The sequence below is a fragment of the Culicoides brevitarsis genome, chromosome 3 (assembly GCF_036172545.1).
Source record: "Culicoides brevitarsis isolate CSIRO-B50_1 chromosome 3, AGI_CSIRO_Cbre_v1, whole genome shotgun sequence".
Taxonomy (NCBI): Eukaryota; Metazoa; Arthropoda; class Insecta; order Diptera; family Ceratopogonidae; genus Culicoides; species Culicoides brevitarsis.
The window spans coordinates 12,562,513-12,581,544 of NC_087087.1; the positions used below are offsets into that span (position 1 = coordinate 12,562,513).

Consider the following 19,032-nt stretch of genomic DNA (forward strand, 5'->3'; position numbering starts at 1 on the left):
ATCTTAAAGCTAAACTAAGAAATTAGTCATTTTATGTCAATTTCGACTAAAATTACAAATTTATGACTTCTCTATTTTTTTTTATTTATTAGATTACCGCCATCGAATCTATTGGTTCGTAATGGCCAACACTTCCTTGGCATCCTACGGAGGATTCTCATATAGGGAAGCAGGGTGGATATCATTAAGGAAAGGCAAAGAAGGCCCTGAAGCTTTATTTTAAGCTACAATTTATGTCGTTTGCGATGGGTTTCGCCACCATTCTCGAGCGAGCAAATCGTGAATGGCGATGTTCATGTCAATACGGAGCAAATTCGTGGCGGTTGCAGGACAACAATCATCTGCTACTCTGCCATCAAGGTCGCGATCGTTGGCACCGAGTAAACAGGTGTCCCAGGCCTATTTTCACAACTCGCTCTTCAACACCAGGGGAACAAATCCGGCAGGCAGACAATTTTTATGTTTTTTGCCATGGGTTTCGCCACTATAATCGAGATTTTCGCGCAAATCGTGAACGGCGATGTTCAAACGGCGAAAGGACATGCTACTCCAACACCGAAATATACAAGACGGAACTGTTACTATTCAAGAGGAAGTGTAGGACACAATAAAACTTAAGAGATTGGAGTTGTTTCATCTGGGGGACGAGATACGAGTGATAGTACAGAACATCGAGAGAATTCAGGGACAGTTAGATAATCAGCGAAAAATAAAGATGAAGAATATGAGAAAAAAAAATTCAAAATAAAAAAAAAATATTTAAAAACAATTCAAACATTTTATACTTAAATTTTAAATTTAATGGAAAATTACGGAAATTGAGAGATAATTTTGACATCCGCAACACAATAACTTAGAAATTAATCTCGCATCAAAACTAATGACATCCGCAACACACTTAAAAATTTTCTCATAAACGAATTTTTTTTAAAGTGAAAAAAATAAAAAAAAATAACAACCTTTGAATGGTTTGCTAAAAAAATTTTAGTTTTCAAATAGTTTTTAAAATTTAACATTAAAAAAAATAAAAATCAACTTAGGAGGCCCCCAAATAATTTTCCCCTAGGTACGTCCCTGTTAAAAAGTGGTTTTATTGAATTATCAAATGGCAATTTCGCATCAGTTTTGCAATCGACTATCACACGGAAGTATCGTCGCTCCGTATTTTGTGCATTTTTCACCCCTTAAATCCGCAAATTAATTCCCGCTCCCCGTAAAATGTGCTAGACGACGCGACGGGACATCGTAAAAGCCAAAAAACACCCCGAAAAAACGGAAATTTAACTGAAAAACCTGCGAAAAACACGACGAAGCAATTAGAGCGAATATGAAGTACACACACGCCCTCGTTTCACGGTAAGATACCTTTTGCCGCGAGTCCATCCAAGGATATTATGCAAAAAAAAAAAATCAATATTTATGAGATCATCTGTCGTGACCCAATTTTTCGTTGATTTTTCATTTTTGGCGCTAACTTTTGCCCGATCCATGACAAATTTCCGTGTGAAGTGACGAGTATCGAGTTTCAGCCGTAATTATCTGCACTTGCAATTAAGTTACGGACGAAACTTGACACCGTCTTCGGGTGATTTGTTTACAACTTAATTTTTTTTTCTCTCTCGTCTTACCTCAGAATTCCACTTTCGTTGCGCACACGAGGCGAAATCGAGCTGGAAGAGGCAAAAAGTCAGCATGAGGCTTACGTGAAGCTCCTGCGAGATCTCGGCTTGGATGTTATTGAGTTGCCGCCCGATGAGGCATGTCCGGAATGCGCTTTCGTGGAAGACATGGCGATCGTTTGCAACGGAATTGCACTCATTACGCGACCCGGAGACCCGAATCGACAAAAAGAGGTGAGAAATTCAATCACAATTCAATCAAAGCAATCAATTAACGTCGCTTGTCGTCAACGCAAAACTGTGGGAGGCACAAAAATCGACAAAATTGTGTCACTCTAATCAATTAAATCGAATGAAAACCATAAAAAATGTAATTTATGCTTCGATTCGTGTCGATATTTTTCATTCGAAACTAGATTATCAAAATAAAACAATGGAATTTACGGTGCGTGCGTTGAAAACTTGTAAAATTTAAACCAAATAGGTCAAAAAGTCTATTTTTGGAGAAAAATAACTTCTAAGAAACCCGTATTCGGTTCGTACTCGGTGCGTCGTAATGTGTAACCAATAAAATTGAAACATAAAATTTTTAATTGCTCGGTAGAAGTAAGTAGTAGTTTGTTACAAGTATCTAAGTAAGTCGTTAAAAATCGTAATTACACTTAATGATGATGTATGGAGAGCAAATGAGGCATGTGTGTGACATTTGGTAAGATGCAGGGAATGGAAATGCGTATTTTATTGAATGATTTTTAATAGAAAATGGTTTTAAAAGATCAATTGAGTGAACTTATTTAAAGATTTTGATGACAGATGTCAAAGTTTTTTTAAAGAAATAAATTTTTATGACTTTTTTAAAAAGTTTTTGTACATTTTTTGATCAAATTTGTTAAACTAACGTTCATGATGTTAAAAAATTATCATTTTAAGTATGAAAATTTACTTTGACAGTTGACAGCTGTCAAAAAATTTTATGAAAAATCAAATATTTTGTCATTTTTCGTAGTCAAGTTTCAATATTTCGATAAAAATTGACACAAATTTATTGAAAATTTAAAAATATTTTAAAGTTCATTCAAATTTGTGACATCTGTCATTGGATTGATATTTGACAGCTGTCAAAAAATTTTCTTTTTTTTTTAAAGTTCATTATTTTATAAAGAAAATTGACACAAATAAACCAAATATTCATAAAAATTTTAAATTTCAACAAAGTTTTTGACATCTGTCATTGACATGTATTATTTGACACATGACATTTGTCAAAATTTTGCTCAAATCTCCATTTTTAGGTATTTTTAAAGTTACTTCGTGTCGTTTCTGGAAAAACTCTTAATTTAAAAACTTTAAAACGATCAAAATTTATGTTTCTGTCATCGAAAAGAATTTTGACAGTTGACAGCTGTCAAATTTTTACAAAAACAACTTAACTTTTTAACATAAAATTTCAATAGTTTAAATAAAAATATCCAAATTTATCTCGTTTGCACTAAAAATTAAGATTTTTAATGAAATTTTGACATTTGAAATAACACCATACTATTTGACAGCTGTCAAAAATTTCTTTAAAATTTCAATTTTTAAATATTTTTTTGATATAAAGATTAAAGAATTATGATTTGAATGAAAAATTTACCGTAGTTTATGTTAAAATTCTTAAAAATTTGACATTTCATCAAAAATTTTGACACCTGTCAACTGTCAAACCAATTTTTTAAAACTGATCTGTCAATTTCCATTAAAATTTATAATCAAAACCATAAAATCTCAATTTTTTAAAGAAAATTCTTCCTTTAATTAACCCAAAAAAATATTTTTATTGACTTCTGACCCCTGTCACTCCCTCATTAATTTGTATTACACAGAATAATGAGGGAAAAAATTTTAATATCTGGTTATTCAATTTATTCTTTTACGACTCGCATTACGCCAGCTCATCACTTGTGTGATCTAACAATCATCATAAAAATAAAAAACAAAAAAAAAAACATGCACGAGCATTACATTGAAACAAATTAACTGACCTCGAAATATTTTTCTGGTTATCACATATCTGGCATTTATCATGCTGCTGCAATAATTTTTTTTTCTATGCAAAAAATAATTTTTGTTAATTTTTTGAGTCAACAGAAAGGGCAAATATTTGAAAGAAACAGAACAAAAATCTTTCAAAAGCAAACACGAGAGATAAGAAAACGACACAAAAATAGATGCGTGACATAAAATTTGCATATTTTTCGTTATTTAGTTAGTCAGTTAGCGAGTTACGACGACCGGTACTTTATTAGATTGAATTTTTGTGTGTTTTTGTTTCGTTACTGTGACCTTGAACGAATCTTTTTTTGTTTTTTTGCCACTATTTCCGTCGATTTCGATATATTTATGGCTCTGTACCGTATGAAGACAACTGATAAAATTTTTCTGTTTTTTTTTTGGGTAGAGTTTTGTAAGTTTTTGTTGGCAAACGTTCAATGAATTGTCGCAGATTTTTGCTGAAAATGGATTTTTTGTCCTTTGGCATGACTTTTCACTTTTCTGTTGAGATTTTTAAATTGTTCAAGAGCAAAGATGAAAATTTTTTCTTAGAAGTCAAAAATTTCATCTTTTGTAAAAGATATTTTTTGAGTTTTTTTGATACATTTTGATGTTTAGAAGAAAGTTTCAAGAGAAATGTTACACCTGTGAGCATTAAAAGAAATTCTAAGCATTAAATTTTTGTAAAAAAAATGTTTTGTGTCATGATATTAAATTACATTCCGGTCTTTCTTTGTTAAAAAATGAATTAAATTATGAAGAATATTTGAATATTTTAAGAGAAAAAGGTGTTTTTTACATGAAATTTATTCAAAAAATGCATCTATATAAATTTCTTTTGTAAATATTAATGTTTAGAATTTATGAAAGCAAGTCTGTAGCTTTATCAAAGTACAACGGAGGCATTTTAATCAAAAAATAAATAAAATTAAAAAAAAAAATTTCCAATTGAAGGATTGAAGCCTTCAATTTAAAGAAATAAATTTAAAATAATAGTTTTTTAATTATTTTTGAATTATTACTTTTACAAAATATTCGGTGTATTAAAAATTTTCTTAAATTTTTTTTGTCAGTTTAAAATTATTTTTTTATCTACAGATATGAATTTTATTTTCAATATTTTTTTAGTTTTCAATTCAGTTTCATTTTTTTTTATTTAAAAAAATATTTTTTATGAATTTTAAAAAATATTTTTTAATTATTAAATTTTTTCCACATCTTCTCGAAATTTAATTTGCGCTTCTAAATTTTAAAAAAATCAATTTTTTTTTTATAAAAATTGAAAATTTTATTTTTCAAATATGTCTCTTTTGAAAATTTTCAACTTGAAAGTTGCTTTATTTTTAAAAATTGAATAGAAAACTGTCATTTTTGGTACATTTTGATATCAAAAACGATTTTCTATGTAAAAATTTAAAAAATAATTACTTTTTCAAATCAAAAGTCAAGAAAATTCTTCTAAATGCATAAAAAATCAAAATTTAAAAAAAAAATAATTTGAAAAATTTCAATTTTTTGTCAAAAATCAACTTTAAAATAAAATTTGCGATTATTTTCAGTAAAAAATTACGTATTTAATTGTCAAACACCAATAAAACTTATCTTTTAAATTCATTGCACCTTTATCAAAGATAAGAAACGCGATGAAATTGCATTAAAATTCTGTCGTCGTAAACTCTTTGTGCTCTAAATGTCCTCAAATGCACTTGAATTATCATTTAAAATCGTTTTTTTGTTGAAATATCAAAGTTTTTATCGAACAATAGACCCAACAAATTGACGATCAAAGCGAACTTGAACTTGAATGAATCACTGCAAGTGTGAACGACCGTTGAAAATCGTCATTTTTATGGTTCGTTCTAAGAAAATTCTTTATTTATATTTTTTTTTAAAGTTAATTTCTTTTAATTTTGTAACAAAAAATAAATTTTTTATAAGATTTTGTGAGTAATTTATGAAATTTTTCTCCCACATGAGGAAGTCACGTTTAAAATTTACTTTCTATTGGATTACAGCGATAATCTTCTTAAAAAATTTTGTACCAAAAATACTTTCTTCCTTTGTTTCATGCACTTTTCCGCCTCACAAGACACCAAATTAAATAAATAACTTGACACAATAATTGAACTTGTTGATTAAATCACTTGAGTTTGTTACATTTTATTACTTTTTGACAACTCGCAGACCAGAATGTATCAAAATAAATTTATTTCATTGTTTATAACAAACAAACAAGCAAACGTGCTACAATGTTGCGCGCGATTTTCAAAAAAATTGCGGAAATGAGGACTTTATCACTCGCGAAACGTGATTTTTCGAGTAAAATTTTCACTTCCTATTGTCCCTTTTGTAAAAAAATCATTTAAATAATTGAAAAAACTTGAATTTCTTGCAGGTCGAAACAGTCCGCGCTGTGCTAAAGAAGGAACTGGACCTGCCGCTGGCGGAAATTGCCGATCCGAATGCGAAATTAGATGGCGGTGATGTACTTTTCACAGGTAAATCTCGATTTTTAGTTCATTTTTTCATGTTTTAATGCAAAATTTCATTGTAGGTCGTGAATTTTTCGTCGGTTTATCGAAATGGACTAATGAAGCAGGTGCTCGTGCGGTTGCAGCTGCCTTCCCGGAATACCCTTGTGTACCAATAAAGGTATAAAATTGATTTTATTTTGAATTTTTGTTTATAAATGTTGCTTTGGACGAATTTTTCTTTTGATTTTTTCACTTTTAAAACTCTTTTTTACACTGAAACACTTGAAATTTAATTTTTTCACACAATTTTTAGAAGAAATTGAACAAAAAAATTTTTTTTTAAAGAAATTTTTTTGATTTCTTGATTTTTTATGAAAAATAAGGACAAATTTTCTTATTTCCTCACTATACTCTATACTATATTGTACTATATTAGGTAGAAGATCTCACTCTGACTCAAAAATGTACAAAACAAAAAAAGAAACAGTTAGTTTGTACACTGGATTTAGTCGATGGAATAATTCAGGTTGCAAATTTTGACATTTTTTCTGCCTTTCTGACGTTCTTTGAGCTTTTCTCTCGAATATATTTTGCCTGCTTGGCCTGTAACTAGTCTAGGACTGCTTTAAAAAACACAATTTCTCATTAAAAAGCACTTTTTTGATCGTTAAAGCTTCGTTTTTACCCTAAAATTTTAATTTAAAGCAATTTTTAATGAAATTTTTTGAAATTTTTTAGGTCGCAGAGCATCATCACCTCAAATATTACGTGTCGATGGCAGGTCCCGATCTCTTGTGTTGCAGCACATCCAAAGATTCTCAGGAAATTCTCAAGCGAATTGAACGCGAAGCCACCTTTAACTACCAAACGTTGACCTTGAGCGAGGAAAAGGCCGCCAACGTGCTTTATATCAACGGCACGTTAGTCCATCGCAACGTTGAAGAGATCCCCGTATCATCAACGGTGAGAAATTTTCCTTTTTTTTCATTAAAAATTGCTAAAAAATATTTTTTTTTAGATAATTGCTGAAAAAATCGACATTCCGCGTCAAAGTCTTCACTTTTCCGAACTCGGAAAATTCTCCACAGGCCTTACAGCTTGCTGTATCCTGCTGAAACGTACAAAGCACATTCGTCATCTTTAAATTTTTTCGTCTTCGAGTTTGCTTGATCGCGCGTTTGTCTCTTGTGTGTTTGAAAATCATGTAATTTTAAGGAAAAAATCGAGTTTTTGTTGTTAATCTTATAAAAAATTTTAACGAAAGATGCTTTTCACTGCCAAGCGAAAGCTCATTAAAGTGATTAATTATTTTTTTCTTTTTTTTCTGTTCCTTCTTTCGTACTTTTTCTACTTTCTCAGTATTATTTATTGCTTTCTATCTATTTAAAAAAAATATTTTTAGTGAAAACTCAGGTCGCGTACCTGAAAAAAGTGACAAAACTCTGAAACCCCAGTTCGTAGCTTCAAAAAATCACGGAGAAAAAGTAGCTTTTCTTTACCAATTTTAAAAGTTTAATGAAAATGTTTCGAAAATAGTTCGTGAACTAGTAAAATTTTAGAGTTTAAGTGAAAAATTACAAAACAAATGATACAAATTTTAACCATAGATTAAAAGTTTTAAGGAAATTCTGCTAAAATGCATCAGATTAAATTTTAAAAAATAAATAATATTAATATTTAACAAAAAATATTTAAATAAAAATCAACTTTTAACTTAATTTTAAATTATAACAAAGGAAAATTCAAATAAATTAATTGATGTTTGAAAAAAAAAAATAGATTTTTAGTGAGTTTTATGAGAATTTTTGACAAAATTTTAAAATTTTCAGGTATGATATTAAATCAGAATATGAAAAAATCGCATCTCTTGAAGATATTTGTGAAAAAAGTCATTAAAAATGAAGAGAAAATGTCAAACAAAAATATTTTATGGCTTAATTTTCTAAAAAATTTCATTATTTTGGTCTTCAAAAATTTTTAAAGGCAGAAAATTTGTGATTTTAGGCTTCAATTTGACAATTTTGAGACAAGTTATGATAAAATATTTCACGAAAAGACTTTCATATCGCAAAATTTTGAGTTAAAGTATATTTTATGGAAGAAATTTCATAACTTTTAAACCGAAAATTGTCGAAAACAAAATTTTTTCATTAAAATTCATTGGAGAACTAAAAATTATACGATTTTTATCATTTGTAAATCAATTTTTATCAAGAAAAAAATAAATTTCATCCCTCATTGAACCTAAATTTTAACAAATTACACTTCTTAAGTCCAGAAATCTTCTTTTGGAGTTCAAATTCGACCTTTTTCTTCGAAAAATTTGACCTTCATGAACCATGAGGACACTTTTCTGGGGTCAGAAAAATGAGTTTTGAGCCTTTTTAAAGTCTTTTGGGACAAAAATTAAGAAATTCGCTTCAAAAACTTAGATTTTCCGCTATAATTTTAGAAAATTTAAGTTTTTATTCCAAAATTTATCATGGAAAATTAAAATTTTGTAACTTATTGAACCCAAAATTGACTAAATTCCAAGTTTCGGGTGCAAAAAGTTCTCTCTAGAGTTTCAACTTGACCATTTAATCCAAAAATCTTACCTTTATGAGTCAGGAGAAATCTTTTCTGACGTCAGAAAAATTACTTTTGAGACAAAAATAAATAAATTTTCTCAAAAACATCAATTTTCAGCTTCAATTTACAAAAAAAATATCTTTCCATACAAAAATTTGTCATGAAAAATTAAAATTTTTCATGGAAAATTAAAATTTTCTCTCAAATTGAATCAAAAATTGACTAAATTTCAAGTTTTCAGATAAAAAACTCTACTTCAAAGCCTTAACTAGGACAAATAATCCAAAAATTCAACCTCGATGAACCAAAAAAGAACCTTTTTCATACTCAAAAGCCCATTTTCTGCCACAAAATCCCAAAATTTCCTCAAAAAAACTTCAATTTCAACCAAAAATCTCACTTTTATACCGAATTTCACATCGAATTCACACTTGTTACTACACATCATCACCGCGTCATAACAAAATGAAGTAATAATCATCGAGGGGAACACCATTCATGAAATGCCGGCAAAACAAAAACAAAGATTATGCAACGTAGAGCGTCGTGTCTGCTCGTTTTCAATGTTGAGTGCATCGCTGAAGGTCAAAAATGTTATTGTTTACTACGCAGTATTCTTCTTCCGGCACAAAATTAATCAAATTCGAGCAGATGTGAAGTTAATGCAACCTTAGAAGAGCCAATGAAGAGTGAAGGAAGGTAAAAAAAAAATTTTTTTATCGTTTTAAGTTATTTCTAGTAAAAAAGTACATTTATTCATTAATTTTTTTGACTTATTTTAACACTTTTGAGACAAACTTGGGTTATTTTTAGGTAAAAAAGTTGATGACATACAAAAAATTCGCTTAAAACTAGAAAAATCGTGAAAAATGTTTCAAATTTTGATGATTTTTAAGTTAAATGAGATGATTTACGTCTTAATTTCTAACACTTGGTTCACCTGCATGCGATTTCCTTAAAAAACTAGCTGATGGATCACTGGTTGTACGAAAAAAAGCCTTGCCAGAAGTGCTTTGGTGCATTTTCTTAGTTATGTTTAATGGAGCTACGTGCTGTTATGGGTAAAAAATGAACGAAAAATGAGCGAAAATGATTTTTTTTAGCGAAAAATTGTGCGAAAAGTGACTTTTTTCTTGTGCTTACCTGGTCCAGTTTGTTGAATCGGGACAATTTTGGCGTTGCCCTCGGCTTTCTTGTGCGCCTTCAAGGTCAAAATGCCGTCGGAGCTGAGCGTCGTGTGCAAATCCGCGATATCGATGTCCTTGGGCAGCGTGTATTTGCGTACAAAATGGCGCGAAATCGAACCATGATGGTCGTCCTTCTCCTCGTGCTTGCCCTCGACGATAATCTGGTTGTCCACGGCCTTGACGGTGATTTCTTTCGGCTCAAATTGCTGCACATCCAGGCAAACTTGGAAGCCGTCCTTCGTGAGCAACGATAGCGGGCTCTTGTCGCCCACTTGATCCGCCAAATGCAACGAACGCAACTTGTGGGGCGCCATAAAGATGTCCTTCATCATGTCCGGATGGATAATTTGCCCGAAATGTGTGTCGTAGATGGCGGGCTCTTGGCGCAAAATATGAGGAATAATCGACATTTTTGTAAGTTTTTTTTTTTTGTTTAATTCCGTAAAAAAATAATTGTCAGTAGATTTTTTTCAAAATGATTTTTTTTTTAAACACAAAAAACACGATTTTTAACTTTTCTCAAGAATTACTGCTCGATACGAGTGTTGATTTATGAATACGAGGAAAGCAGCGAGACGACACGGTATTTATACTACGGCTCCCTTTTCCGTTAGGCGCAACTAACACATCGAACGGCATGGAACAAAATAGAAACAAGTGGAAGGGTATCGAAGCAAGAGCATAAAGGGGAGTGAAAGAGAAAGGTGTTGCACTATTTTATGTTTATGCGGTCTGCGATTTATGCTGAGATTCTAGAGACAAGTAGAAATTGGTAGAAAATTTTAGAAAAATCGAAATTGCGTGTTGAATTTTGAAGAAAAAATAGGAAATTCAAGAAAAATTTGATTAGAAAAATTTTTTTATTGGAAAGTGAGGTAAGTTTTTGTCTCTTTTTGGGGATGTTGATAAAAGATGAAGTAGACACTGTGGGATTTTGGCAATTTTTTTCATGCAAAATTTGTATAAAAATTTTAATTTTTCTATGATTTTCAAAAAAAATTCTCAGAAAATTGCTTAACAAAGAGTTTTCAACTAATTAAAAACAAATTTAATTTTTATCCAAATATTAACAATTTTTTTAAAATTTGAATTTTTTTGAATATATATTTTTTTTAAAATACTACAAAAATTTGTTAAAATTTCTTAAAATATGACAAAATTTTTTGTATTTTTATGATTTTTCAAAGTTTTTTCAAGAAAATTTTAATTTTTGAAAATATTATCTTACGACCTCAAATAAAAATTTTTGATACAAATAAACAAATTTATTTTTTAATAATAAAAAATTACAAAATTAAAAAAAAAATAATCAAAGCTCTTAAAAAAATATCAAAATTCTTAAATTTTTTTTTTTAATTTCAGGATATCTATTAGGAAAAAATGCAATAAAAATTAAGAATAACTTTAATTATATTTTTGACAATTTTTGGATACATTCTTGATTTTTTCTCCTTTTAGAACACAAGAAAAAATTTTTTGATCAATTTTTGATACAAATTTTTCTTAAAAATTGTTCAAAATTAAAATTTTCGATTATTAATAATAATTTTAATAATTTTTTTTTAAAATATTTTTAAAAAATCGCAATAGGTTAAAATTGAATTTTAATTTTTAATTACATTTTGTAAATTACAATTTTTTTACATTAAATTTTCAATTTTTTAATTAACAAAAATCCAAAATTTATTGAATTTGCATGATTTTTAAAAATTAAATTTTTCATTTTTTTTAAAGAAAAGGTTCAAATTTCTCATATTTTTCCTCACAAAACAAAATTTATATTTTTTTGTAAAATTTACTGAGCTAAAGTATAATTTGAAAATTTACTGAAAAGAATTTAAAAAAAAGGTGAAGTTAATTTATATCATTTTATGTTCTGATAAAAATATCATCAAAAGCTTAGATTTAGATTTTAATAAGTTTTTCGTCTGACATTTTGATAATTTTTTTCTACATTTTCAGATAAAAATTTGAGATTTTCATACATTTTTCAGCAAAAAATCTGAAAATTAATTTTTTTGTCCAAAAATTCTTTAATAACATCCCACTGTGTCAAATTTGAGTCAAATCTAATACTCCTTTAAATATTTTTTTACTACAACTACAACTACAATTAATCATTTTCAGTCTCATTACTTACTTACTTCCAGTGAGAAGCGTTTTAAAGCTTAACCAAAAAAAATTCATTCTTCGTATTTTTCGTGAAAATCAACTTATTCCTTTGTAAAATCATCTAAAAAACCAAAAATCATGTCATTTATCCCACATTTGCATCACACAACTCCCGTACTTTTCCGCGACTCATCTTTCGATCGTGACTACCTGCCCGACTCGTATCACCATTTTGGACTTGGCGTGCATCCAATTTATCGCAGGTCGTTTTCTCTTCCCGCCAATCGTCGTCATGATCCGCCGCCGGTAAGTTTTTTCACGCATTTTTTCATGAAAATCCAAAAAACTTTGAAATTTTGTCCTCAGGTTGTCACAAAAGACGGTTTCGAAGCCCACATGGATGTTTTTGACTTTGCCCCGAACGAGATTACGGTGAAAACTTACGACACTCCTCGAACTGTCGTCATCGAGGGCAAACACGAGCCTCGCAAGGATGGATCGGATTCAATTGACACTGAACGTCGTTTTACCCGAAAATTAATTGTTCCGCCGGAGATTGATTTCCATTCGCTCGTCGCCACACTCAGCTCTGATGGGATTTTGTCGATTCGGGCACAGAAAACAAGCGACTTGAACGAACGTGTTTTGCCGATTTTACAAACGGGGCCTGCGAATATCAACATTAAGCATCAAATTTGAGGATTTTCTGTGAAAATTTTTTATTTTAATTGCTCGATTGCCTCGAAATTTGTGATTTTTTTTGTTTTAATTAAATTTATTTGTGAAAATTTCAGTGATTTTTCCTTAATTTATCAAAAATTTAATAAAAAAAAAATAAATAAGTTAAATTTCAAAATTTAAAAAAAAAATTAAAGTAAAGAATGAAAATTTAAAAATTTTTGAAGACTTCAGTATTAAAATTATCGAAGAAAAAAAGAAAAAAAAATTAATGAGAAAATTCTGTCTTATGAAATTTTATGATTTTTATGAATCTGGTTTTCCGCGAATTTTAAAAAAATAAAAAAGTCAACTTTTTATTAGAAAATTTGCATAAAAACTTAAAATTTTAACTTTTTGTGAGAAAAATTCTTAAAAAAATTGAAATTTTTGAACAAAATCTTATAAAATTTTTAATTTTGTAAAAATAATCTGAAGAAATTTGATTTTTAAGGACTTTGACTGAAAAGTAAGTTCAAAAAATCTAAAGGAAAGTCTTCAACAATAAAACAAAAGGCTCGTAATTCGATTTTTTGAACGAAATTTCTTGTTTTCCAAGTCAAAAATTGATTTTATGATATTCGATAAGAATATTTATGGTTAAAAAAAAAATAATTTTTAGAACAAAATTTTATAAAAAGGCAAAAATTTTCGATTTTTTGACGATTTTTGTCCTTTACAGACCAAAATTAGTCAAGAAAAATTAAATTTTGTGTCTCACAGAAGCAAAAATTAATAAAATATCAACTTTTGGAATACAGAAACCTCTTTTTTATGCTCTAGCTTGATCGTTTAATGAAAAAAAAATTCTTTTAGGCTACAAAAGCTCCCATTTAGATGAAGAGGAACAAATTTTGACTCATTAAATTAAAAATGAAAAAAAAAATATATAAAAAAATATTAAAAAAAAAATATTAAAAAAAATAATAATAAAAAATGTATTTTAAATCATGAATTTATGTCAAAAAAATCTCCTGAACTTTATAATTTCATATGAAAAATAGACATTTTAACCCATTTTAATTTAAAATTTTATCAAAAACTACGAAAATTTCGTCTTTAGCTAAATCTAAAGTTAATTAAATCTGGATTAAATCATCAATTCTGAATGCGAAAAAAATCATTTTTAGCTCAAACTTTTGAAAAAATAGCTTAATGAAACAATAAAAATTAATTTTTAATAAATTTCGAAATCACACGAGCAACTTTTGAGACAAAAAAATTAAATTAAAAATGAAAAAATTAAAAAATAAAAAAAAAATTAAATTTTTTCCATAAAATTCTCTTAAAATATTGAAATTTAAATTCCATTAAATTAATTTTCTGTGAAAATATTTTATTTATTTATTTTTATTTAAGGCCTCAAAATTGTCTGTCTTAAATCTTAAAAAAAAATTTTTTTTTTCGTCATGAGTCAACAATAAATTAATTTAAACTTTTATCAAATATCACTTTCGCGTTTTTCGCGTGCCCGTCTTTCCATCTCCTCAATAATAGCGCCGCGATACGACTCGTACTTCATCACGATATTCTGGCAGTCTAGCTTGAAAAGTTGCACCATCATCTTCAGAATGCACTCGAGTTGCTGCAACTGAAACATCTCCCAGATGACCTTGTGATCGTTCTCGAACGAAGATTTCGCGTAAAGTTGCAGCCAATCGGGAATGAGTCCCAGCAGGTGTCGACTTGCCGGTACCAAGGCGTTGTGATGCGTCAATGGCGTGTAATGCGTCAATTGCGGCGGCAGGAAACTCTGGATATTTTGGTAGTACGACGGGGCGAAGTAAGGATGCTGATACGTGTATTGCTTCGTGTAATGATTGTAGTAAAAAACGCCATATTGATCGGAATAGGCACGTTGCCAGCCCGTAGGAAGGCCTTCTCGCTCCAACGGATGACTCCAATGCGTGGTTTTTGTGTTGTGATCGATGTAATATTTCCTTCCGCGAATTGTCTGATCGACAGTCCAACCGGGCGGCAAAGGGAGATCTTCCGTGTCGATGGTTTCGGTGCGAATTCGCGTCGCTGCGGGCTGCAATTGACGATTTATGTGCTCCATTGACGAGACATTCGAATAAAATGGCTGCACATCTGTCGTGGATGATGAATCACTGCCCGCGGGACGCATCACGTTGCTATAAAAGTGCTGCGAATACGGATCGCGATACGAGGGCGTTCTTCCATGCAACGCTGAGGCGAGTTCCGTTTGATTTTCGTAAATGGGATACGTGTCTTCGTACGTTTCTTTCATTATTGCACCTCGACTTGCCCCCAAATCTGTTGTTGTCGACGGAAAATGGTCATTTAGGCGTCGAATACTCGTCGTCGAGGGGCCCGGCATCAAATTACTCCGAATATTCGATTGCGAAGCGGCCCGATTTTGTTGCAGAATCTGATCAATCACCTCAATGTCGACGTAATTGTTGTCTTGTTGCGGAAAAACGGGCGTCGATTGATAATTTCCCCAGTTTCCGCGGTACAACGGACGAACATTGGCATTTTCTGCATCACTGATGCGTCTTGCAGCGGCATCAGGCATGTGACTAACAAGTGCCATCGATGGCGACGGAGATGCTGCCGGCTCTACACGATTAATACTGTTCTGCGAGTAGCGACCTTCCTTGCCGAGTTGGTGACTTCGCATCGGCGTCATTGCCGGGATTACGCTTCGCATGCTGCTGAAGGATGTCGGTTGGGGCATCGCAGGTAAGCCAACGGCGGATTGTGAGCCGAAGGTGTTGGAGCCACTTTTGCGGTTTTTGGCTTTCATTGCGTTCTCGGTCCAAGTTGTGACGACATGAATCTCCGAGGGAGTGTCTTTTTTCACGTATTTTCCCACGACGCCATCCTTCAGGCCCTTGTCTTTGCTCTTGCGCGACAGCATGGCGGTTTTTTGGGAATTTAGAAACGGCGATTTTAGCAACAAGGCATCGTGGAAATGCAGGAAAACGAATTAAAAAAGGCACGAATTTTATGGGAAATTACGTTTGAGACGAATGAAAGTGATGCTTTGTGTTTGATGAATTGGCGTGAAGGCGAATTGCGAAGGTAATGAAGCGACGCCTTGTGATTTTACAGCGGTGCCTTAAATTTATCACTTTCATTCGTCTCAAGCCGTTATTCGGCGCCATCCATTAATGGCGACGGAAGTTTAGGGGGCGGGTGGGGTTATCAAATTTACGACGGATTCCGACGAGGGGGGAGGAGGGTAATAAAAAAAATGTACGACGTCGTTTTTTCGTTTTGAATTATTTAAAATAATTTTTGAAGTATTTCAGACTTTGTAATTTTTTTTTTGTTAAATTTTTATTCAATTGAGCAATTTTTGGATCTTCTTCCGGCTCTTGTTTGAATTTATCTGCTCTGCCTGGTTCCATTTGTTGTTCATTCCCTTCGGTTGGCTTCATCGGCGGATGGAAGTCTCTTACGTGGACCTTTAAAGTTTTTTTTGTATTTTTTTTGGAATTTTAAATTTTTTTTTTGATTTTTTTTTTAATTTCAACGCGTTGTGGAGTAAAACTTTCCACATACTTCACATTTGAATTCATTTTTAATTTTTCCAGTGCCTATTATCTTTATAACTTGTTCATCAGCAGTACAAGGCTCATAAAGTGACGGAGGATGTGCGTTTGGATTCAATACTGGCATGTAATTATTGTTGCGAGTATGCTGAAAATAAGCAACGTCTGAGTCCAATTCTTTTTTCAACTCCTACAAAAAAAAAAAAATTTATCGACAAAACGAACAAAGAACCACTACTTACGCAAATTCACCTCGGAATTTCCAATCCGAGCCATGGTGAGCATTTACATATATCAAAGAGCGATTTTTAAACTTACATCCATCAGGCCACGAAATTCAGGGAAATGCTGCAATGGAAAATGGAAGAACGAGTTGATTTAGTATTAAATTAATGGTTTTACTTACGTTCACCTAGATGTACCACGAGAAAATTGTCAGTCGAACGAAGCTATTTTTCAATGTCATCTTAGTATTTATCTAAAAGGGACAAAATAATGCTAGAAAAAAAATAAAGAAATTAGTAATTAATAAATTTTCATAAACAGCACAAATATAGCTTCTGATCCCCAAATTCTGAAAATTTCCTTTGAAAACTTAAAATTTTTGGAGGGGCATTGCCCCCATATTGCCCCTATGACGCTACGCACCTGGTTAAACTTCTAAAAAAAATTATTTTATTTTATTTCTTATTTGCTATTTTATTTTATTGTTTTATTTTTTTTTTATTTATTTGTAAAAAAAAATAAAAATTCAAATTTTCTTGATAAAATGTTTTCTGAGAAAAATTTAATTTTATATCTCAAAAATCTAAAATAATTTACAGAAAATCTTCAAAAATTTGTTTTTTTTTCTGTAAAAATGAAAATTTTAAATAATTAATTAAGAATTAAAATTAATTTTTTTTTTGAAAATTAAAAATAAGTAAATTTCATTGAAAATTTTTATTTATTTTATTTAATTCTTATCATCAGAACATTTTAATGAAACAAAAAACGAAAGAAAGTAAAAAGAAGAACGATCAACAAATTATCGCACGAATTATTCAAACACGTAAGAAGGAAGATGAATCACTCGTGTCTCATTAAAATTCAATTAACAATTTCTATGTCGAAACCACGAAGAATGTCTAGTTAAAAATTTTAATTAATCATCGTACTTGAACTTGAAACTCGTGAGAATGGAGACAATTTACAAGAAAACAAAAAGCTATCGACCTCTTCTTATCGAGTTCTTGACAACTTTCAATCAAATCAGAGATTATGTAATTAATTCCAAAAATTTAACATTTTTTCAGGTCAGTCACCTGTTAAGTTCTAACGAAGTGAAAGTGACTCGAAATTTCTCGTTGAATGGCGTCATGTGATTTTTTTTATTACAAATTTAAAAGTCAACCTTGAGCGTATTTATAAATGGTTCAATGCTCCTCTAAGTGATAAGCAAATAATTAATCAGTGTCGCAATTTCGGACCATTTCTCACAAGTTATCATCGTTGTAACAAGCCGGACAAAAATTCTTCAATAAATAGCTAATTTACACTTTACGCAGACATTTCACACGTCGCTGTAGATAAAAAGGGTTTTTTTTTTCGATGAATTTTGAGAAAAATTGGCAGTGCAGGGGTTTTGAAGTCTGTCTGTTATATTAAATTATTTTTTTGACGTTCAAAATTTAAAAAAAATATAACAAAGAAAAGTATTTTTAATGAAATTTGACAGTTCAAAAAATGACAGCTGTCAAGGTTTTAAATAAATTTATTTTTTTAAAGTTTTTTAGAAATAAAAATAACAAATTTTGATTCAAAATGACACAATTGATCTAAGAATTGTGAAAAAATTTAAAATTTTAAAGTACTGTCATCTGTCAAATTATTTAAAAATGTGACAGCTGTCAAAATGTTAATAGAACTCTAATTTTTAGAAACTTTTTATTTTAAAAAATTTCATCTTTACAAAAAATTATACATCTTATGACTTTGAAGTGTTAAAATTAGAATTTTTTCAAACACATTTTTGACAGCTGTCAAAATTTTGTTAAAATTTTAAATTTTTAGTGATCTAACTCAAAGGCTCAAAGGTTAAAAAAATAATTTTTAAGAAATTTATGCATTTTAAATTTTTAAAATGTAGAAAAATTAAGTTTTCATGTGCTTTGAATTAAAGTTAAATTTATTTTTGATTTAAATATCAAATTAAATAATTTTGACAGTTACGAAATTTAACAGCTGTCAAAAAAATTTAATTTGACAACTAAAATTTTTTTTAAATTTTATTTTTAAAGATTTCTTTATCTTTTCATTTGAATTAAAATTTTTCATTATCATCCCTGTAAAAGTTCAAAAAACTTATTTTTTTACCAACAACTGTGACAGCTGTCAAAATCAATCCATAAAGTCATACAAAATCGACTTTTTTAATGAAAGTTTGATTTTTTAAAACATTACAAAATGGATTAAAATTTTTTTTTCATAAAATTTGACTTTTTCATGAAAATTTTGACACCTGTCAAATTTCATAACTGTCAAAATTTGACATTTTACTTTAAAAAAAAATAAATTTAACTCAAAACACGCTCAAACTTCTTTCTCTTTTACGACAAAAATTTTATGCTACACATTTTTGTTCATTCAACGTCACCTCTTCTTCTTAAACATAAGCAAATGCTAAATAAATGAGACACAAGAAGTATCGCTGTTACCGCAAGCTAAACAAGTGAATGTATTCACGAAGCATAGCTTGATTGGTAATTCTTAACATTTGTCAGTCCATCTTCAGTTCTTCATTTGAAAAGACGTAGAT

At 30.0% G+C, this 19,032-nt stretch overlaps 4 protein-coding genes across 4 annotated transcripts; 2 read left to right on the forward strand and 2 right to left on the reverse strand.

Moving 5' to 3' along the window:
* The first annotated feature begins 1,141 nt into the window (after window positions 1-1,141).
* On the forward strand, window positions 1,142-7,437 carry LOC134835972 (N(G),N(G)-dimethylarginine dimethylaminohydrolase 1). The gene is made up of 6 exons (XM_063851047.1): window positions 1,142-1,356; window positions 1,634-1,853; window positions 6,049-6,151; window positions 6,208-6,305; window positions 6,866-7,090; window positions 7,146-7,437. The coding sequence occupies exons 1-6, from the start codon at window positions 1,328-1,330 to the stop codon at window positions 7,269-7,271; spliced, it is 801 nt and encodes a 266-aa protein (XP_063707117.1). The 5' UTR covers window positions 1,142-1,327; the 3' UTR covers window positions 7,272-7,437.
* A 2,067-nt stretch (window positions 7,438-9,504) lies between these two features.
* Window positions 9,505-10,452, reverse strand: LOC134836114 (heat shock protein 27-like). Its single transcript, XM_063851323.1, has 2 exons — window positions 9,842-10,452; window positions 9,505-9,750 (listed from the first exon to the last, which is right to left on the reverse strand). The coding sequence occupies exons 1-2, from the start codon at window positions 10,293-10,295 to the stop codon at window positions 9,725-9,727; spliced, it is 480 nt and encodes a 159-aa protein (XP_063707393.1). The 5' UTR covers window positions 10,296-10,452; the 3' UTR covers window positions 9,505-9,724.
* Window positions 10,453-12,012: 1,560 nt separating this feature from the next.
* LOC134836113 (heat shock protein 27-like) lies at window positions 12,013-12,877 on the forward strand. The gene is made up of 2 exons (XM_063851322.1): window positions 12,013-12,303; window positions 12,364-12,877. Exons 1-2 carry the CDS (start codon window positions 12,136-12,138, stop codon window positions 12,694-12,696), a joined length of 501 nt encoding a protein of 166 aa, XP_063707392.1. The 5' UTR covers window positions 12,013-12,135; the 3' UTR covers window positions 12,697-12,877.
* Window positions 12,878-14,081: 1,204 nt separating this feature from the next.
* On the reverse strand, window positions 14,082-15,695 carry LOC134833689 (scaffold protein salvador). Its single transcript, XM_063848102.1, has one exon. The coding sequence runs from the start codon at window positions 15,596-15,598 to the stop codon at window positions 14,156-14,158; it is 1,443 nt and encodes a 480-aa protein (XP_063704172.1). The 5' UTR covers window positions 15,599-15,695; the 3' UTR covers window positions 14,082-14,155.
* Window positions 15,696-19,032: the final 3,337 nt, after the last annotated feature.